General features: G+C 41.1%; 1 protein-coding gene across 3 annotated transcripts in view; it reads right to left on the bottom strand.

Moving 5' to 3' along the window:
- The window catches only part of Dscam (DS cell adhesion molecule), a 566911-nt gene that overhangs the window by 187447 nt on the left and 356123 nt on the right, over positions 1–23341 (bottom strand). For all 3 annotated transcript variants that reach the window (XM_021209063.2, XM_029544386.1, XM_029544387.1), the window contains exons 9-10: positions 22213–22491; positions 13562–13681 (exon numbers count right to left, since the gene is read on the bottom strand). In XM_021209063.2, coding sequence (XP_021064722.1) covers positions 13562–13681; positions 22213–22491 — 399 coding nt within the window. The remainder of the gene's footprint in view (positions 1–13561; positions 13682–22212; positions 22492–23341) is intronic.

Raw genomic sequence — 23341 nt, forward strand, 5'->3', positions numbered from 1 at the left:
CCTTCCTTCCTTCCTTCCTTCCTTCCTTCCTTCCTTCCTTCCTTTCTGCTTTTTCAAGACAGGGTTTGTCTGTGTAGCTTTCATTGTCCAATAATTCACTCTACAGACCAGGCTGGTCTCAAACTCAGAGACTGACCTGCCTCTGCCTCCCAAATGTTCAGATTACAGGTGTGGATGACCACCACCCAGAACACTGCATTTCTTTCTTTTCTTTGTTTCTTTTGTTAACTTTTTATTGGCTCTTTGTGACTTTCACATTATGCACTCCAGTCCCACTCATCTTCACGGTCCCTGGTACCTACCCTTAACAATGCATCTCTTAACAGTTCATGAGTCAAAGATGAAACTATTAGAAATGCTAGAGAGAATTTTAAGTTGGATATAGTAAAAATTATATTAAGATGGCTTAAAGCAACACCTCTATGGTCATGTATAGCATTAAATGCTGTACTGATACCAGAAAGGAAAAATAACAGAAATCAAGCATTTTGCTTAAGAAGATTCTACACGAGACGCAAACACACACCCACCCCCCCACCCCACCCCACCCACACACACAAATGAGAAGGAAAGAAATCATGAGGAAGAAAGCTATGATCAACGAGAAGAAACAGAAAAACACCAGAGAACATCAACAGAGCCAAAAGTTGGTCTTTGGAAAGGACAGTAGAATTCATCAAAAAGACAAGAGAAAAAGCAGAAACCATAAGTGATTATAAAAGAAGCTGCGATTACATTTTTAAAAGGCCTGAAAGTAATGAATAACTTAATGTCACTAAGTTTAGCAACTTCAATTAGATAGACAAATTTCCTTAAGAAATTATCACATTTCACTAATTAATGAAAGCTATCTGCTAATTTACCTACACTGATTTTAAACACAAGAACTCTGAATGGTGCTTCATAGTAATTCAGTTAAAAATGAATGGAGTATCCCCCTTTTCTGTGAGAGATTCTAATCCTAATCTGGAGAGATGACACCCTTCAAAATTTCCAGACATACAAAAACAGATTTATGGTTCAGTTACAGAGAAGCTGCGCAGTGGCTAATGCCTGGAAAATAGCTATAGGTGCAGTGATGCTAACTTCTAGCCCACTCCCCTTGTCTCTCTTCCCTCCCACGTCTCTTTTCCTAGATGGGAACTGACATGTGGCAAGCCTGTCGTGGCATGAGCTGTCTCATGTCAAGACTCTGGTAGGAAGGCACAGAGGGGTAACTATAACCAATAGTCTGTGACAAACTATATCTTGCCAATCAAGACATGAGGGACCATGAAAGCCCTTGGTATAACTGTGACCCCAGATGATACTCAATGGTGCTGTTAGATGCCTAATCCAGGGAAGTCATCTATGCCTGTATTCCTGACCCACACCTGTGGGGAGATGAGGAACCTTGTAGGAATTACAACCACTTACTTAGAGAGAGATTGTGAAAAAACTTCCTTTACGGGTGAAGTAATGGCTAATACTCCTGAAATGTAGCTCAGCACACAGTAGGCATACAATGTTGTTGTATTGATATTTTAATTGATATTTGTTGATATTTAGTCATCTGGTGATTATTTGACCTTGTTTTAGGGCCAGTGCTATGAACAAATTGAGTTCACCCATCAGTATAGAAGATGTGGAAGAATCTTTATGACTAACATGCTGGGTGACATTCTGAATCAAAAGGGGTGTGAGTATACATCATTAAATTGCTGATGAAATAATGATCTGCTTTTACTACTGTGAGTGCTGACTTCAGTTTTACTTTAACACGAGTACACTATTAAAGCTCTCGATCTTTGTTAGAATAACACTATCTTGTTTTAAAAGGCATCTTGTTAATTTCTGCTCATAGGTGATTTGAGCAGGCTTTTGTAAATTATTCAGCTATTTACTTACTGTTTGCAAACAATCCCTTCATGCCTTTTGCTCATTTTCTGCTATACTTTTGTCTTCTTAGCATTCCAAAGTACTTCAGGTTTAAAAAAACCATTACATTCTTATTTAACAAAATTTGTTCTTGATTCCTGTTATTTTTAATAAGGGTTTGATGGTGAATATTGTTTCTCTTTCATGCTGGAAACAAAACTTTTCTCCTGTGAAAGTAGATTGCATTGTAAAGTATTGGTTTTATAAGTTATAAGATAACTTATAGAGAATGTATTCCTTTCTAAAAGGATAAAGGATTTTACTGAAACTTAAAAACAAGAGAATAATCAGCACATGCCTTTATCCCAGTACTTGGGAGGCAGATACAGGTGGTTCTGTGTGAGTTTCCCAAGGGTACTTACACACATACACTCACACATAAACACACACAGACATACACACAGATGTACACATACACACACATACACACATACATATACACACATACATTTACATATATACACATACATACACACATATACAGACACACACATATGCACATATACACATATATACATACATATACACACATACATTTACATATATACAAATACATACACACATGTACACAGACACACACAGAGACACATATAGACACACATATACATATACACACATGCATACATACACACACACATAGACATATATGTACACATAAACACATTCACACACATACACACATACACAGACGCTTATGTACACATATACACACAAATATTCACATGCACACAGACACACATATATACACATACACATATATTCACATACACACATTCACATATATACATAGACACATATGTACACATATACATACAAACACATTCACATATACACAGACACATACATAGACACAGACATATATACACACAAACATTCGCATACATGCATAGACACACACACAGACACACATATACACACATACTCAAACATACACAGACACACATGTACAAACACATTCACATACATACACATACATACACACATATACACTTATACCAAAACCACACAAATACACACACCAGACTAAAAATTAAGACATCTCAAAGAATTTATAAACTATGTAAGACTTGGTTTTAAAAGTTCTGAAAATCTACTGAAATTCTTGTTGGCTTGGAGAAAGGCAGAAGATTGTTCATACCCACAATGCATACTTTTTACTGTCCTCAAAGAATTTTCACTAGAAAAACAGTTTAAGTAGTAGAGACATTTATAAAGAAGAATTAAAAAGTAAAATTTACAGCACTGCCGTGTTCTCTCAATTGAATGGTGGCAAAGAATGATCTTTTAATTCCTATCTGGATGGATGTGAGCCTGTGCATTATTTAAAAGTCTAATGAAAATGGATTTGAATAACATTAAATCCTTTCTTCATTGGGAAAAAAAAAGAGCCCACGTTGAAGGGGCATAGCATGCACAGCTCCGATCGGGCCTGCTATGAGGAGCAAGAGCTTGCTGTCAGCCAGTGTATTCACCAAGAGGACCACAGACGAAGGCTGACATTCATCAGATGTGATAGACGTGGGTTTCATTGAATCCTCAGCCCTCTCCCTCAGAGCAATCGTTACTCCAAAGGGCAAAGTTTAAGCCAGTGCATGCAGTCTGCCGATCAGCAACTATCTTAGCCTAGGGTAAGCAGGTTGGGCAGCAGCAGCTGGTAACAGAGAGTGGCCAACATTCTGTGGCTTGCTGAGGTCGGGCGGGGACAGTTCTAAACTTCAGCACAAGAAATGAAATGTTAACGCATTTTATAAGTCACAGACTGGATTACCAGTGATGGTAACACACAGAAGACCTTCCCTATTTGCTGGGAAGCTATGCCTCACTGCATGCCCAGGTGCCAAGGTTGTGGGAATCACACATAGGAGAATGACACCGGAAGCGGATGGCAAATGAGGTACCTGTTTCATCTCCTTCTGAACCTTTGCTGACCATAGAGAATGCACTTGGCTGAGAGCTGGAAAGATCCAGATCCCAGTGGCCTCTGACCAAGCCCATGGGCCTTGCAGACAAATGGCTGTTTCTCTTTACATCTTTATTCAGAAAATATTTACATCTAAGACTGTGACAAAGACAATGAGCTTGCAAAAATGTGCATGTAAATACCTACAGTTTATACCTAGAATAGATTGTTCAAAGAGCATGTTCATAGCTAGCTATCAAGGTGGAGGGATGGATGAGGCGCGCTGTAGCATAGCCCAGTCTGTCCCCTTGACTGTTCTCAATGGCAGGCTGCAAGCAGTTATTCTTTCTCCTCCCCAAGGACCAGAGCGTGTCCCTTTTATCCTCCTGGAGAGGGGCGTTTTCTTGAAGAACGAGTGGTTCTTACTTCAAAGAGAAGTTTACTTTCCTTTAGAGGAGCCGCTAGGCCCCGAGTGTCCCTCTGTGATGGACTGTATAACATGGAAGTTTAAGATGAAATCAGTCCTTTCTCCCCAGGTTGATTTGGGTCATGAAGTTTATCACAACAGGAAGCAAACCAGGACCTTGGTTTGTTTCTGTCTTGTGAGTGAGGGGCATTGAAAATGACTTGGGAGGAGCAAGGAAGGAGAAGCCACCATTTACTCCACAGGGTGTGCACTGGGGTATGGCAGACTCTGGACACAGGATTATTAGTACCCTTGAGAACTGCCTGTAAACCATGGCTGCAGACATGGATCTGAGCAGCTTCTCAAGACACCTACCCTTGTCAGCAACTATAGGACAGCTTTCTTTCTCTCTGTCTCTCCCCAGGTGCCATGCTCCCAATTCCCATGGTTAATTTCCCCCTAGCACTGCACCACCTACTAAGTGCAACAGCATCCAGGCAGTTTTCTTTTCCAATGTGAAGTTATGCTCATTATCCAATGCAATCACCCCCCGCCCCTTAATTTTATTTATTTTCTGTGAAGAAACCTATGTACTGGACATCATGATACTTCCCTGGAGCCTTCTCTGTGTTTCCTCTGGGTTTGTAGGTTGGGTTTAAGTTTGGCACATGGTTGTAATTTTGACTCTAATAGGAAGTAATTGTTCCTTTAACCCTGAGACTCAACACTGTGCTCTGTACTCAACTACCACAAAATTTACCTGTGAGGTAATCATATTCAGCACTTGCCGAAGTGGCCTGTGACCCTGCAGGAAGTGGAAGTGGCTAGATATACAGTAGGTGCCACCTATGTTTTACAGTGGAACTCTGAGGAGCCATGCATGTGGGTCCAATGGCCCAGATCTGCACCACAACTGTACTGGATAGCTTCATGTCAACTTGACACCAGGTAAAATAACCTGAGAGGAAGAAACACCATTTAAGAAGATTCCTCCATATGACTGGGCAGAAGCCAAGCCTATAGGTCATTTTCACAGTTAGTGATTGATAGGAGATGACCCAGTCCTTTGTGGATGGTGCTACCCCTAGGCTGGTGGTCTGGGGTTTCGTAAGAAAGCAGGCTGAGCAAGCCAGTAAGCAGCACCATTCCACGGCCTCTGCATCGGATCCTGCCTTCAGGCTCCTGCCTCCAGGCTCCTGCCCTGTTTGACTTCCTGTTCTGACTTCCTTTGATGGTGAGCAGCAATGTGGAAGTGTCAGCCAAAGAAACCCTTCCCTCCTCAAGTTGCTGTGGTCATGGTATCTCATTACAGTCATAGGCAATAGAAACCATAACTATGGCAACACTGCAATGAAAGACTCTCCAAATATTTGTATTTGGTATGGCTGCTTCTACCCACAAGAAGACTGCTAGAGACTTCCCGGAGAAAGAACAATGAAGAGGAAAATCTGAAGGAATAGGAAACAGAAAGGAAGTGAAGTCTGGAGACGGGCTGACTGAGCTGGGAGCCTCACTAGGCTAGGCAACTGCTGTTCTGTGGCACCAAGTCTCCACCCATGACGGGAAGAAGACGACCTTCGTGTATGCCAAATTCCTCTTTCTCTTTTCTATTATCAATGGGAGGAGGTAACTACGCCAAGCACCCCCTTATGTGTTATGCTTACATCTCTTTGTAAGAACTCATTGTTTAGTGAGGCCCATGGTTCCTCTGCTTGTCAAGCAAATATGGTGGCCTTTGCTATATGTTAGGATTCACACTGGGTTTTCAAGTTAGTTTTCTTCTGGAGTTTTAGAGAGATGTAACTTTCTCTTGTTTAGATTCTTGAGGCATCTTGGTGGTGGGTTGACATGAAGAGGGCAATGGGTTTCTGATGATGTAAAGTGTGGTCAGGCCTCAGGTGGGCCATACTTCATGAGTGTAGAAATGTGTATGTAACCCTCAACAATTTGTCTAGGGTGGATAGACAACACAGAAAATTATAACTTTGAGCACCAAATAGGGATGGACTCTATATCCATCCAGGGAGAGCTAGGGTTGGAGAGACTAAGACCTCAGGTGAATGACTGTAAGAGCTGGAAGGACAAGGGGAGGGGTGAGAAGGAAGTCTAGCTCTAGAGAAACAGACAGGAAAGGGAGGGTCCCCAACAAAAAATGCTCAAAGGACAAAGGGTCACAGTTTCACAAGGCAAGATCCCACCCTTGTTAGGAAGGTACAAACTAGGGAAGGATGGCATAGAAGTAGAAGCAGGAAGCTTGCTGGTTTGCTTTATCAATACCCAGGAAGTAGAAAGAGAGCAGAAAGGGAAAATCAGGTTATGAGCCCCCAAAACTTATTTCCAGTGATAGACTCCTTCCAGCAAGGCTCCCTTCCCTCATTCTTACATCCTCCCCAAAGAGCACCACCACCTGAGGACCAAGTGTCCAGGACAGTTCACATCTAGACCATGGCACCATCACAATTTGAACATTGTGTGTGTGCTGAGGAGAAAAGACATGGGAGCCTAAAAGAAGGCTGTGGTGATCTCCTTTATCAAGAGGAGGGAGATGGGAGCACTACAGAATGTCAGCGTCAAGGGGCCATTGGTGGCAAGACCTTTTACTCAGAAAAACAGAAAGAGATAAAACTGTAGGCAGTAGCTGTTGCACACACACCCTCAAAAACAATGGGGCAGGGGTCCAATTGCCAGTGCCTAAATAGAGATGCCATCTATAGCACCATATAAAGTCTGTCTGCTCTAAGGACTCACTGGTCTATGAGCCAACCTGGAAACATCCAAGTTTTCCAGAATCAATGTTCAGAAATGTTATTTCTTTGATTAAATCATTTGTGTAGATGGAAAACAAAAACCAAGTAAAAGAGGTCAGGTGAGACAATGGATGTGTATTTGAAAATGAATGAGGTGGGGCAGAGACATCATTAGGGTGTCAACTCTGACAGCGGTGCTGCCTGGGCAAGAATGAGTGGCTCAGTTTAACAGAGAAAGGACTAGCACAGAGTCTTGTGTTCACTTGCTGTAACACAGGTTACATACTGATTTAAGCTAGAGAGAAGAACTTGCTTACTCATGAGTGATGTTATGCATCTGGATAACCACAGAGTAAAGATGAACTTTGGCCACGATCATAATGACAGGTGGTACGTGCTGAGTAACTGCCATCAGACACTGGAACAAATGCTTTCTATGATTTTTCTCAATAGATCGCCATTTTCCACCCCAACTCCTGGAGACAGAGTTTCCTTTTGACACCTAGGCTCTCCTAGAACACACTGGGTAGCCTTGGACTTGTGGTTAATTCCATGCTGTACTTGGCTTTAAGCATCAGCATTGCATTGATCTCTTTATTCTGTTTTGCATCAGAGGAAACAGACCTGCCCACACAGACTACATGGTTTATATCAGTACTGTCTGCTGATCTATCTATCTATCTATCTATCTATCTATCTATCTATCTATCTATCTATCTAATATATATATATATATATATATATATATATATATATATATATATATACACACACACATACATATCAGCATATCGAGACAGGGTTTCTCTGTGTAGCCCTGGTTCTCCTGGAACTCACTCTGTAGACCAGGCTGGCCTTGAACTCAGAAATCTGCCTGCCTTTGCCTCCCAAGTTCAAGGATTAAAGGTGTGTGCCACCACCGCTTGGCCTAAGCTAGATATTATTACTGATGTTGTTTGTCTATTCTCTTAGACCCCTGCATCACTCCCTTTTCAAAAATAAAATTCAAAGCTAATGACACTTTACATATAAGCAGAAGGGTTTCGGATTGGAGAGAAGGGGCATAGATCAGTGTTCCTTTCCACTTCCTGGGAGTTGCATGGAAGCAGATGGAAAAAGAATGGTGGAAACTGAAAGGTCAGTTTGGAGATAAACAGCTATCATGAGATAATAAAATGGCAACATTGTGACTGTCCATGTGTATTGTCAGTGATATAATGGCAACAGGGTGACCATCCATGTGTATTGTCAATTAAAAAATGGCAACAGTGTGACCGTTCATGTATATTGAGCAGAGTTGCAGTCAGTGAGACAGGAACAACAAGGTGGGGTCAAACGGTATGAGGCAAATCTACCTCAAGGGGTAGTGTGCACAGGCCAGGTTGAGCTTTAGAGTCATGAAGGACCATATGCTTGTGTCAAGCAATTTCTTTCTAGTCACATGGACTTTCTTCTAGTATTTCTAAGGATTCCAAGGTCTAAGAAAGGTGCTATAGTAAAAAAGGAAGAAAGAATTTTTAAAAAATCATTCAATTGAGAGAGTCTCATAAGAAAAAAAAATGTGACTTAGATATGTACTAGTAGTCATTAGTCTATAAAGAGTGAATTGTTGGCCATTAAAGCTGTAGGAAGAAAGCAGAGAGCAAAATGATAAGGTGAAAGACAAGTTGAAGAGTTCACAAAGAACAGAGGTTTTGTTAGAGAGAAAGAATGGAAATTGGAAAATATCCAACAAATTAAAATGAGAACACATGAACAATATATCAGAGAGAGAAATGACAGCTACTGGTGACAGAGGATGAGGTCACCAGTGGAACTGGAAAGTGTGAAGAAGAGGGCTGAAGAGCATGAATAGAATATATATATATATATATATATATATATATATATATATATATATATATCAAAAAATTCACTAAGAAATCTAGGAATAAAAAATGATATCAAATAGGCACACTGCACCTATAAGAATGTGAGTCCATATGAGCAGCACCAGGGAACACACTATAAACATACTGACTTCACTGACTCTTCAGTGCCTGCTAGAAATAGCCTTAGTCTCTCCTAAAGGCAAACAAGGCAGCCACAGCCTCTTCCATGAAAGGGTATGAGCCCCCAACTTCCTAACAGGCAAATGGTGCTTTGTGGGTAAAGATGCAGAAGAAAGAGCTTGCGGCTGTGGAGAACTGAAGCTGGGCCTGTGCTAGGGGGTAAGATGAAGAAGAGGGGACGTTGATGAGGGGAATGTACTTGTTAGAAAGGAAGAAAAGGGAGAGAAGAGGTGGAGGAGCAGAGACAGAGACATACAGATGGGGAGAGAGAGAGACAGAGAGACAGAGAGAGAGAGACAGAGACAGACAGAGACAGAGAGAGACAAGAGAGACAGAGAGAGATAGAGAGAAAGACAGACAGACAGATGGAGGGAAAGTCAGACAGACAGAAAGGGAGAGAAGGGAGAGAAGGGAGAGAAGGAGAGAAAGACACACAGAGACAAAGACACACAGAGAGTTATATATATAATTCTCACAGAAATTATATATAATGCATATATATATATATATATATTCATACATATGTACATAGAGGTAAAGAGAGTCAGAGAGGGCAGAGAGGCAGAAAGACAGAGATAGACAGACAGAGGAGAAAGTAAGAGACAGACAGAGAAGGAGACAGACAGACATAGATAGACAGAGAGGGAGACAGACAGGGAGACAGACAGGGAGAGAAGAGAAGGCGTCAACATACACATATATACATAGACACAGAGACATACAGAGAGAGACAGAGAAGGAGGGAGGAGAGGAGAGAAAGAGTGATAAAGGATGAGAACAGAGAAAGGAAGAAGAGATGGCTAGGAGAAGGAGATGGGAGGTGCATGGGAAGGGACAAGGGAAGAAAGACAGGAAGGGAGGGCACTTAGGACCTCAGCCATTACTGCTTATTATGGAAACTCATGGCTTGTACTGCAGAGAAACTCCATCCTTCCCAGCCTGAGATCTGCTCCTTGGATGGTCCGTCTTAGTAAATGACATCTCTCTTCCTTTCAGTGCTCATGGCAAAGACCTGTACAGAGCTCCAGCTCCCTCCTCTCCCTCCCTGGCACCTGCAGTCTGCCAGCTAAAGGAAGCCATCCCTCCAGCCCTGTTCTCAGACATATTTCAGGGCACTGGATTTTTGCCTCCCACCCCCCTACTCGCTATCATGACTCTTTGAAACATATTTCATTATCAACATAATTTGTAATGTATCATCTTTATTGCTTCACTAAAATAATAATGCAAAAAATTCTTCTATTAGATTGAAACCCAATAAGAATCAGGTATAAAATGCAGCATCATTTTGGGCTCTAGGAAGCGGGGACTTCACACTAAGGAATTCTGTGCAAATGAATAAAAAGCTGGCAAACCGTCAATGTGTCTAAAAGCTATAAAAATTGTTTACTCTTTGAGTCTGTAATTCTACTTACAGAAAATAATCCCAGGGGAAAAATAAACACATCTACAACGATCGATGTAATGGAACACAGCATGACATTTTCTAAGAATAAAGAGCGGAAGAAAAGCAAAATACAGTGGAGTGCCAGAGATGCCAGGAACCTGGTAAGATACCATGCTATGGCAGGGTAGCATTCCTAAGCACAACAAAGCTTGCTGATTCCTTTGTGATGGGGGTGGGCTGGTCAGGGGGCCAAGGGGATGCTAGTATGGCTGATTCATGATGCAGTTCTGGAAAGATCTTTAAGGGAGCAGACCCAGGTCAGAGAACCTTCCTCCATGAGAATGTGGCAGTTGCTCCTGGCCTGGGAGTCCTCTCTTGAGCAGTAGAGAGGGTTAGGGAAAATGGCAGACCTCTCCTAAGGGTTTGGGGTTGGGGCCTCTGGTAACTTAAGTGGGTGAGCAGGGAGAGCTTGCCATTTGTGATGACATAGATATGACATGAGGATATCATGTCGAGTGAGCACAGACAGACCAGGAGAGTTTCATAGGACTTCATCTGGTTGATGATAATATAAAACAGCTGATTTAGTAGAAGAGTAACATAGAGTGGTGGGCATCAGAGGCTCTGAAGGAGGCTAGGGCAAGGCTGGACAATGGACTGCAAATATGATTGGAAAGGAGAAGTACATTTGGCTTTCAGTTTCACTGCAGGGAGACTCCATAGCAACAAACTACTGTGTATTTCAGAGCAACTAGGAGAAAGGACTTTTGAATGTTCTCATTACAAGGAAAGAATGGGCAGTATGCCAGTTCCTCTAATATGACTTTGACAATGCCTGCAAATACAAAGAACACATATTGTATGCTACATGTGTGATGTCACCCATCAGTCAAAAGGAAAATGGGAATCTAGTGCTGGGATCTCTATATGCGGAGAAGAGTAACCTTTATTGTAAACATTTTTCTTCTCTCTCTCTCTCTTCATTCTTTAAGACAGAGTTTATCCATGTAGCTCTGACTGTTCTGAAACTCACTCTGTAGACCAGGCTAGCCTTGAAGCTCATTCTGTAGATCAGGCTAGCCTTGAACTCAGAGACTTGCCCTCCTCTGCCTCCCAAGTGCTGGGATTAAAGGTTTGCACCTCCACATCTAGTCTGTAAACTTTATCTGAACGATGGCAGTAATTAACCATCTCTGCTGATGTGTTAATATAAACTCTACATAGACATATGTCAAAAGGCATGTAAAACATCATTATTTGATGCCATAAAATGGGATCTATAACATACTGTTAACAGGAAAATCATGATTACAAGCCAGAGGTGATCAGATGTTAGAAACCATACCTGCACATCTACTCCTGGGAACTGGTCAGACAGCACAGACTAAAAGTAACAGCAACTTTTTTTTCCATCTTGTTATTTGTGAGGTATTTCAAACTTTAAAGACTTGTTTTCATGGTTTCTATTTTTCCCATCAATAATCTGAATTTCCATATAAAATTCATAGTTGAAGAAGCTACTATGATTTAATGTGAGTATTAGTGACAGGAAAAGATAAAATGTAGGTACCATCTTTAACAAATATGGGGCTATACAGAGTGTGTTCACAAACAGATGAGACGCATAGATAGATAAAGGAACATCAAATCTTGGAAAATCCCCAAACGGGGAGCAGAAATGTCAGGTAACAAGGAGTGAAATATTTAAAACAGTATTAGTAATCTGAATACGCAAGTTTTAATTTTTTACTCTCAAGAGCATGATAACACAGGGAAGAAGATCTTATCTACGGAAGAGAGAAGGAGACATACCCTTTGGGGCAAAGTCCCCTTGGGTAAAACAGACTAAAAGTCTTGCATGCAGTCATGCTGGCTCAGTGTTAGGAAGTTACCTGTACAAAATAATTACTCATATGCTCAATGAACTGGATGAATAGTGCTCTGTTGCAGGGGTGTTCACAAGGGCAAAAGCCTGGAGATAGCATTAGGGTGAAGCAGAGAACGTGTTGAGCAGCAACATTAAAATAATTTTGATGGTAAATGTCACAGAAAATGTTCATGCTGTCAAATATGCTGAGGATAGGAGCTAAACTAAATGTGTTCTGTTTTTCCATTTTAATATAATAACACAACATGGGACTCTAGATAGGGCTTCAAACAAGGCTCAGGGGAAGAGATTTGAAGTAGCAGTTTTTATCTTTCAACAAGGTGATTCCCACAGGGGGAAGAAGATCGACAACAGGGAAGGTTTATTGTTTTGTTTTGTTTTTTTGAAATTCGTTTTCTTGCTCTCCCAGTCACTGTCTAAAGCCCCTTTGATATCCCAGCTAATCTACACCAGGAAGATGGTGGCAGGTTCACCACTTGCTTTGCCTTCTATTGTGGTTGAGTTCATAGGAAGAAAATATTTTTATTGTAAAGAGGAAAACCTAGAATGCAAATTGTGCTTAAGTGAGCAAGGAAACAAACAAGACACATGGCAATTAACCATGATTGACACATCTTTACCATTGGGGGAAGAGCGTGATTGGTCAACAGACTGGTTCATCTCCCTCAGGAGATGGCATTTCTATTGGCTTCCAAGTCATACATTGTAATTTAACAAATGCTCACTATGTAATCTACACATGGGATGAGCTGTCACTCTTTTGAGGAGGAGGCATGGCATGTTAGTTGTGGAAGCAGGGACCCTAGCCACCATCTCAGGACTGCCATTGAAAGCAGCACCCTTGGGTGATCATATGTAGCATTATACATTATCCAGATAAATCTGAAAGGATCAATTATTTTAACTCTAGTCCCTGAAAAGCACAAAGTGCCAGGCACTAAGGAACAATTTCCATCAGTGAATAATTCTAACACTGGTGCCTCACTCCTTGTATTTGTGTTGGCAGGAGCCCAACACAACCATAGTCACAATATAGACAGGAAGGTAATATTTCTCCAGGGGTTGAAATCAATCTTCCTATGGACAAGTTAGGGGCACTTTCATGATTTTAATTATAAGTCCTGTGTTATCTACTGGGATGTTTACAAAATGGCTTAGGGTGAGGGAGGATAACATATTCACCTTTAAATATCTCCAAAAGGACAAAATTGTTGACAACACACTGCATGTTCAGCACACAACAGACAGTTCAAGCAACTCCATACCTTTCGAGAATTTCCACACAATTGTAGGCACAGGATAACCCTCTGCAGAGCAATTGAGAATCACTGCTTTGCCATAGATCCCGTCCTGGTCCCGGGGCTGTACCACGAACTTAGGGGGAACTGAAAAGAGAGATGTTGTCATTCAGAGAGGGCCACTGATTAAAGTTGTGATCTTATAAAATAATGGTCTCTGTAAACCTTCAAGTAAGAAGAATGCGTCACACAAATACAAAGACAATAGCCATGTTTGCAGCTCAGGGTCAATGGAAGAAGCAGTTTAGGTGCTGGTGGGTCTTCTACAAATTGGTTTTAGTGGAAATTTTTTTAGTAGGGATATTGCCCTTTCATAGATATGTGGGCATTTGATACTCAATCTTGGAATAAATTAATAAAAGTTGAATGCCTTAAGGCCAGGAGACATTTCTTGGGAAATAAGAGATTTTTCTTCCATCCCTTCTTCTTACCATTCCTCTGCCATCTTTCATTCCACCCTCCTTCCTCTGTATTTTCTCTCCTCCTTCTTTCTTTTCCCCTTCCCTTTGTAAAAACACTACTTTTTAAAAATTTTATATATGTGAGCATTTTGCTTGGATGCCATGCATGCACTGACCAAGGAGGTCAGAAGAGGACATGGGATCCCTGGAATTGGAACTACAGATGATTTTGAGCTGTCATGTGGGTGCTGGGAATTGAACCTGGGTCTCTTGGAATAGTAACCAGTGTTCTTAGCTGCTCAGCTATCTCTCTAGCTTCTGTTGTTAGCTTTTTTGAGATAATGTCTTACTATATAGCCCAAGTTGGCCCCAAACTTTTGACCCTCCTACTTCTGTCTCCCAAATTGAAGGATGGAAAGGAGTTCCACCATATGTACTACCATGCCATCCCAAATTTTCTACTGAAGATGGTCAACAACCATCAGGGTAGATCCAAAATTTTAAACATCATACTAGACTCACAGTCCATGGCATAAGAGAGGCAAATATGCAGCTAATTCTGCCAAGAGGAAGAGCTGCTTCTTTACTGGATGAGACACCCAGCTACATGTTCTCAGTTATCACTCATCCATAGTCCTCTACTCAATTTGGCTCTAAGATAAAAAATTATGCTAAAAAACTAATCAAAGATGTTTGGTAAGAATAATATAGTTACAGATGGAAATGGTCCCTTGATTGGTAGAATAATCCTCCTAAATTATTACTCAAGATTTTTTTCAGATACTGGCAAGTATGTTCCCCAAGTAGGCTTTTCTTTCTTATAATAGAATCCCTTCTTCTATTCCCATATTGGTACATGCTTTCATAAAATTCCAAGACACAAATGAGCAGGCTTCTGAATTTTTATGGCAAAGAGAATATTTAATGGCTCAGCTTTATCCACTATTTATATATAATGCTACTTCAGACAATATTGAAGAAAATATATATTACTGAGCATATATCTAAGTCACATCTTAACACATCCCATCACATGGAAGATGGGAACCTCCTGGGTTTGAGGTGGAGTCTTGGGCTTTGCCTTTCTTATGAGTGCCCAGATTTTCCTGAGGCTGCCAGACCAGATGTCATCCTTTAATAATCATTGTTCTGAATGACTCTTTAGAAAGCACCAGGTACGAAGGAGCTGTGGCTGAGCACGATGGCAGCTCATGTATTAGAACAACTTTCACTGCTTCCTGCTTTCTTTGATCTTAATCTTTCCTCTTTCTCTGGAATATAGGATTTACATCCCAACTAAGCGATTTGCAGCCAGTTCTGATTGTACTCTGCTCTCAAGAGAAATAAAGCTATGTAGGTTGAGGATAATATTGTTTCTTATCTCAAATGATCTCCATTTGTCATTTATGTCTGGCGTCATTTCTGTTACCAGTGCCCCATTTGAAAATCTCTTCTCCACCCGGTAATGTAAAGGTTGCTTGAGAAACCATCACATGCTCTCACAGGCCCTTGGCCCTGCCCAGGATCCTACACTGATTTGTAGGCTCTTAGCAACCTCCCTCGAACCCCGCCCCTGTACTTACAGGCTTTTTTGAAGCCATTCCAAAGCTATTCCCATTCACTAGTTCTCAGGATGGTCTTCCCTGAGTCTTCACACTGCCCTCGGTGCCTTTGTTTGATGCATTCCTGTTTGCCATTTCTTCAGCCTCCTCTGACAGCTCATCACCAGGCAGCTTCCCTGATGCTTTAGTGGGGACTTAGACTTCTCTGAATCCTCTCCAAACCCCACTCCCCAAGCCTTTGTTACAACTGCTAGTATTGCTTGTCTAATTGCCTGTCTCCCATATCAGGTTCTGCACCCTGTGATAAAAGAATTCAGGTGCAGGGATTTAGGTGTCATTTTGATCACATTCAGGACATTCACTGCTCTTAGGGGAGCTAGGGCCTCTTCCAGTAACCATATGCTCCTGCCAAAACTCTTGGCATTTTCATGTGATGAATTTCACCAATTTGATGTTTGGATCCTGCATAAACCAAGTGCCAGCTTGAGTTCTGTAGCTAATGACTAAGGCCTCAGTTCACAATGTGGATTTATCTCTGAACAGTGACAGGATTTCTCTCTGACAGTGAGCAGGAAGAGTCTTAAGTTAATATTCCTTACAATCCCTGAAGTCATAGGGTAAACCCCACTATGCCAGCTATGCAGATGAGAAAGCCAAGCCTCAGAGAAGTAAGCCATGTTTCCAAGCTCACCCAGATGGTGAACATGCAGCAATATGGGCCTAGTCAGCCTTCAGAAAGTTCTAGCATCACATCTGCACCTTCTTTTTCTTCCTGAACTGGCTTACATATCAAGGCGATGGAGCTTACTCCTCTGTGAAGTCTGTGGTCATATCAAGAACACCAATCTCCCTGTTATCAAGGTATGTTTTGCTCTTGTAATTAACAGCCTGTCACTCCAAGACTCCCAAACCACCCTCTCAGTGACAGGCAATTTCAAGACCTCTAAACCACCCATTCTATGTTGACATTTCCCAAGCTACATCTCAGACTAAGACTCCTCAGCATGTAAGAGAGGCACTTCTTGATTCCAGTGAAAGATTAAAGTAGAAGGCACAGAGTAATTTGCTGGGTTTTAGATACTTTCATGTGATGTATTTCATCAATGTAATGTTTGGATCCTTCATAAACCAAGTGCTAGCTCGTGTCCTGTAGTTAACAGTTAAGGCCCCAGTTTGCATGTGGATTTCTATCTGAACAGTGAGCAGGGAGAGTCTTAATTTCAGTTAATTTCCCCACTGCAATGGTGGGCAGGCTGTTCCCTCAGGGAGGAGTGTTATCATGCCTCCTCACACTGATTTGCACACAACTGGTCACTAAGGGCAACAAAGAACCTTATGCAAACAGTCCCCACCCTGAGTCCTTCCTGCAGCCACCAGCAGGTGTCTCTGCTTCTCATCCTGTAGGCATCCAGCTCAGTTCATTCTAATGACTCATGCTAATACTTAATTCCTATGACCTTGAGACTTTTCTTAGGACCCAGGACCTTGAGTGTGTGAACCGTTAACCCTGCAACTGACCTTCCTTACATATCTCAATTAGCACTTTCTGCTCTCTCCTATCTCCCTCCCTTAGAGCCAGTAGGATTTCCCAAACTCAGCCTTTCTTGCTCTTATCCTATCATGTTGCTAAAACTTCAGGGTCCCCCCTCCCCCTTGTTCCATTTAGGACACAGTGCATATATCCACTAAACTCAGTGCATGGTGCAAGCAACCTTCCTTCCTTCTTCAGCAGAGGGTCTAATGCTTGCCATATTGCTTGACCTGTCTCTATCTCTGTCTTACTGATCTGGATGAGTTTCTGTTATTTCAGGGACTATTCCAGGGTCCGATAAGTATGTGTGGTAAGTACATCATTGCTGATTGGTAGAAGAAGGGAGCAATGAAGTAAAATTAGAAAATGTATAATCATTTGGAAACGAGTATAAAGTGTCAGATGTACAAATATCTATGGTTGTTTTAAGGAATAGTTTTTCTCTTCAGTAAGTAAGACACAAAGACACTGAAAGCATCACTGGAAGATTTTTTAGAAAGACTGTCATGGATAAAGACTTAGAGAAAGAGAGTGTGCTTACAGAGCTGCATATTCCACATTTGTAGTTCTTTCATTTTAGCCATTACCTTGATAAAATAGTGGGAGGAAAAGCAGCCAGCAGGGACCCTGACATTAGTTTCTTGCAGGGTTGCTATTTTTTTTCTCATTAGATTTTTGTTTTTCACTTATATGCATGTGTATTTTGACTGTATTCATATTTATGGGCTATGTGTATGCACTGCCTACCAAGGCCAGAAGGGCATCAGAGCCTCTGGAGAAGGACTGACCAGTAGATGTAAGCCTCTGCATAGGTGCTGGGAAATGCACATGCATGTTCTGCAAGAGCAACCAGTGTTGTTAACTGCAGAGCTTCCCTCTAGACCCAGCCACCACTTACAAACTAGTTGAGTTGATTTTATGACAGGACAATTACCTGTCATAAAATATGTATGATATAAATTCCCAAACTGGTTAGTTCTATATTCTAGATCAATTTTAATCTTTTAATCAGAATTTTTTTTCAGGAAATATTTTTTCACTTAAATTTTTTTGAGATTATAATATTATATCATTTCTCCCTTCCCTTTCCTCCTTGTAAACCACTATACACACACACACACATACACACATGGCAACTATATATCAGCTATATATAACAACTATCTATCTCTATTAATCTATCTATCTATCTATCTATCTATCTATCTATCTATCTATCTATTCCTAAATATAACTTGCTCAGTCTGTACAATGTTATTTGTATGTATATCTTCAGGATCGACCATTTGGCATCAGACAACCAGTTTATGTGCTTTCTCTGGGGAAGATTATTTATTTCACCCCAGCATTCCTGAAGTTCTTTGTGTATAGCTAAGGCTTCATGATCTTTCCCAATCCATTTAGTTGTTCACTGTTGACCTTTTTCAGCTCATGTTTATGCTGTCATGTTGGTGAGACTTTATGGGTGTACCTTATGACATTACTAGGTGGACAATGGAAGCTGAAATGTCTTACGTTTGCACCCTTGTCCCTTCATCACAGGGCCTGTGGAACTCTCACTCCCTCTATATTACGCAAATGTGTGTGTTGTGGTTAGAATATAGAATGTTGCTAGGTGCTATGTGCTTGAACACTGGAATCTCAGCTATGAGTGCTGTTTTAGGATATCGTGGGGCCTAAAGGGCAGGGGACAAGGCTGGTAAAGGGGTGTTACTAGGAAATGGGTCTTAAGTATTAATCCCTTTGCTTTATAGCTTCACAGAACAACTAGTATGATAATTAAAACCAACTACTGTTGAAGCTTCCTCTGATATATGCATATATAACACATATAGATACGTACATATAAAAAAGAGTTAAAATATAGTTATGCTATCACATGACAACTGTGTCCCCACTATAGCTAATAAACAAACAATCACAGTACCAAGAATAAGTTACCTCTTTTGGAGTTGTTGGTGAATGAGTTTCTACAAACCCACAAACATTATAGTTTTGCTATTGGTTACCCTCCAGAACTTGACAGCAAGTCTTTATTACTGAGGACACCAAATATTTGAATCATAGACTGTGGAGATATCAATCTGATACAGACCTGATAGCCTCACCTTTAGTGGCTAGCATTCACTGTGCTAAAAGTGCTATGAATGTTACCAGAGGAGAAAGGCAATCATCACTGTACCTAGCTATGTATCCTGTGAGCTACAATGATGACTGGCAGACACATCAGCTGGTACAATCGTGGCTCAAACATTGTGGGATTAGCCAACTATTTTATGATTGGATTTAAAGCTCACCCCACAAGATGAAACCCACACATATCATCGTTATTGGGTCAACTATGGACATAATATTAAATTGATTCCTAATGACATGATCATATCCACAGACCTGTGCATCTCTCAACTCCCATCAGAGAAGCCTGATCACTCGTGGTCTCTGTGTTGATCTATTTGCAGTATATGGTGATTGATATAGAGAGCCTCCACTCATCAAGGTTCAGAGAACAGGAAACAAAAGACTTCTTAGCTCTGATTGGGCCATCTATATAACAGCTCCTCCCCTCAAGGATGAGGATAATTGTGGAAGAGGAAGTGCCAGAGAAAGTAGATGAACATGGGGAAACAATGTCCTCTGAATGCAACCAGCCAGCTACACATATTAACTCACGGTGATCATGACAGCACTCACAAGACCCATAAGCAAGAACCAAAGAAATAGCATGGAGAGAGGAGGTGGGCATAAAGTTCTACTCATAGCTGAGGAGCTACTATCAATTGATAGCTACCAAGAGAACAGTCAGTTTCCTTTAAGAGTTGGCTCCTAGTAAGCTGACCACTCTCTAGTGGAAGGCCACATATTCAAGAGTCTATAGGCAGCACAAATTAGAATTGGAGGATGTTTTTCAAAAGGCACAAATTTGTGTAGGTGGGGAAGGGGTGGGTGGGTCTTGGAGGAGTTGAGAAGTGGTAGATAAGGCATTTACAATGAGAACATTGTACAGAGTTCTCAAAGAACTATTTGTTTTGTTTTGTTTTGTTTTTTTAAAGGCAAATCAGTGTATGTCACCACCCTGGTTAGTCTGTAGTCAAGGAGAAAGACTTGGAAAATAATCACATGGTCAAGACCCAGGGGACCAATAGACTATGTGTCAGTCAACCTGTGAGCTTCATGAAGGGGTGAGACCTGATCCTCCTCTAAGATGGCTGATAACAGTATGGGCTGCTGTCTGAAAACTAGGCCTTCTTTACAGGCCCCTGTGACATTGTAAAGTTTGTCAAAACTTGAGAATCACCTATCAGTGATTTTGGAGAAAATTTTAATACTTTCCCACAGATATGGGAGATAGATCTCTTTCTGAGGATGATCATTTAATGGGTCTGGTTTAGGACCAGAAACCACACTCATGTGACCTTTAATGTCCCGGGCCTCTGTGGTGCAGTTCACTTGAGATTCTGCCCCCGATCACCTTGTTCTCCCTGAATTTCCCCATCATAGTAGCTGGTTTTTACAGCCCATTCCATCTTCAAAGCTCTGTCACTCTGCTGGTGATGCACAACGTACTCAATAGATGATAATTTTTGAAGAACAAGTACGTGATTAATGAGATTATACTCTATCCTGTAACTTAAAGTGTGAGGTCAGTTTTATTTCTGCTGACTTTGGTCTTGGCAAAATTAATGCCAGTTGCTGTTTTTACAATTCCAAGTAACAACTAAAAAAAAAAAAAATTCAGTCTGCTCTTTTTTATCTACTGTTTTTATTTCCTGACCTCGATCCTTCAAAATAGATTATATTGAAGACAGTCTAGGCACTGTTATGCCCTTCATAAACAATGGCAGTTCTGCTTGGAGGAAGAATTGGGAAGCAGAGAAAAGGGGGGTTTCTATTTTCATTTATCTCTTTAAATGTAGGAGAAAAGGAGAGGTTTCCTAGTTCTCATAGCCATTTGAATCTTCTGTTCATTTTTAATAAAGATCTAGTTCCTTGCTTATTTGTCTATTGTTTTTGTTTTATTTATTTTCCAACTGTGTGAAGTTGGCTTCTCTCGACTTCCAGGAGCACAACATTCTCTATGCTTTGTGGTGAGTATGAAGAAATGCATTCATTTCTGTCAGAAAAGGAGAGGTGCAGAGTGAACATGGCTCCAGACTGAGGAAGGACAGAGGACTTTTTCTCTAGGAAGTCTGCTATCAATGGTCCTCAAAATAAAAATGCACAGAGACCTTGGTGTTTGGGGGCTTTAAAGGGAAAAAAACAGTATTCACATAAACCTTTCTTTTATAGTTACCTCCCCAAAGCACATGAATATTACTCCCTTAGAGAATCAATAGATCCCACCCATCTGTACTTGGTAGGTTGGCTGGCAACTAGTGCCATGTCATACTTGTGGTTTGAACCACCACCACCACCACACTCTAGTTGTCTGAAGCAAAGACAAAACCAGCTTCCCCAAACCATGATGCATTTAACACTAAATAGAAATGAGGAACAAAGAGTCTCACATTTGTAAACTCACTGCTGCGGTGCAGCTCCGTAGAAAAGTTGTGGTACAGGGTACCTATAAATGTTATTTCTTAAAGATTTTACTCTTAATTATGTGGGGTGTAGAGACGGGGGAGTCTGTGAGCACAGGTACCCTCAGAAGCCAGAGGCCTCCATCTTCTGGAGATGGAGTTACAGTTGTGGTTGTGAGCTACTGGAGCAATGATGGTCACAGAACTCAGTCTTCTGTAAGCACAGTACATACTCCTAACTGCTGTGCCATCAATCCAGCCCAATAAATGTTCAACAGCCAACAGTCCAAATGATAAAATACATGACTAAAATCTTTATACAAAATAAATATAAGAAATCAAGGCTAACAAAATTTTCCTCCTTAAAAACTTACATTTTCAGCAGACATATTTCACCAGACCCTTGCATATTTCTAAGCAAATATATCTAATATGTTGGCCATATTAGAAATTAAGTTTGTTTCAGAGTTTAGAGGAACTCATTCTGCTATAGCTGTGATTCTTTTTAAGCGGGGGAATAGCAAATTTCTGTTCCTGATTCTTTTCTCAGAATTTCAAGCCATGCAACATCATTGAACACCACCATGTGGGATATCTCTCCACTCACCTCTCACAATCAGCTGACTCTGGTGTTCCACGGCTGCTGCTTCATTCCGTGCAATGCAGGTGTAATTCCCATTGTGCATCAGGGAGAGGTTGGAGATCCTCAGGGAGCTGGTGAAGTCAATGTTGTCAATGGTTACCCCGAGGCTTGCTGGAATTGGCCGACCATCTTTCTGCCAGGTGATGGTGATGGGTAGGTCCCCTGAGACCACCACACATGGGATGAAGACCCGCTGCCCAATGGAGAATCTTGGGAACTCAAAAGGTTGGATGAAAGGTGGAACTAGAAAGGAAAGGATGACAGAGAAAAGGCAATAATGAATGTCTGGTGTTTTACTTGTGCATTTTTTTCTTAAGCCATTCCCTCAAAGAGTGTGCAGTGATCCATGAATACAGCCCAGGAGTAGATGAGCTATATAGAAGGCTGGCAAGGGTACCTTGGCCACTCAGATTTCCCCAGCATGCTGAACACAAAGCATGGCTCACTTGTCATTCAACAAATATAATTTATCTAATTCATCCAATACAACTTTAAACAGTGAAACTATTTTTGGCTGGCAACATTTAAGGCATGCTGCAGTGTGAAAACCATGAGAGGGCTTTGTGCTTGGCATATTCACCAATATTTTGTATAATGGACACTCTTGTTCTCTTCTCAGCTGCTGCTGGTACTGTCCCGTACACAGGATAGTGGTTTCCAGTGCCAGCACTCAGCATGTCCACATGACTAACTAGTAACAACTGTAAACTACAGCTTCTTATCTTAGGCAGTTGCTGGGTGATCCACACCGCTCTATAGATAGCATGTTAATTTATGAATGGACTCATGGCAAGATGCCTGAGTTGTTGGACTGTGTTGCTAATAGAGCTGTCAGTCTGGCCAATCAGAGACTAAACAGTTTAGAGGGTTCTTTCATAATGTAATCCCTCTATAAACTGTTCCCTGTCTTCTTGCCTCAAGACCATGCTTCCTTGGGTCCGTCTTTCATGACCTTGGTAACACTTTACATCATAGACTACTCAAAGTAGAAACAAGGAAGCCAAAGGCTATACTCAAAAAAACTGGAAAACCTGGAGGAAATGGACAAATTTCTAGACAGATACCAGGTACCAAAGTTAAATCAGGATCAGAT

The sequence above is a fragment of the Mus pahari genome, chromosome 12 (assembly GCF_900095145.1).
Source record: "Mus pahari chromosome 12, PAHARI_EIJ_v1.1, whole genome shotgun sequence".
NCBI lineage: Eukaryota > Metazoa > Chordata > Mammalia > Rodentia > Muridae > Mus > Mus pahari.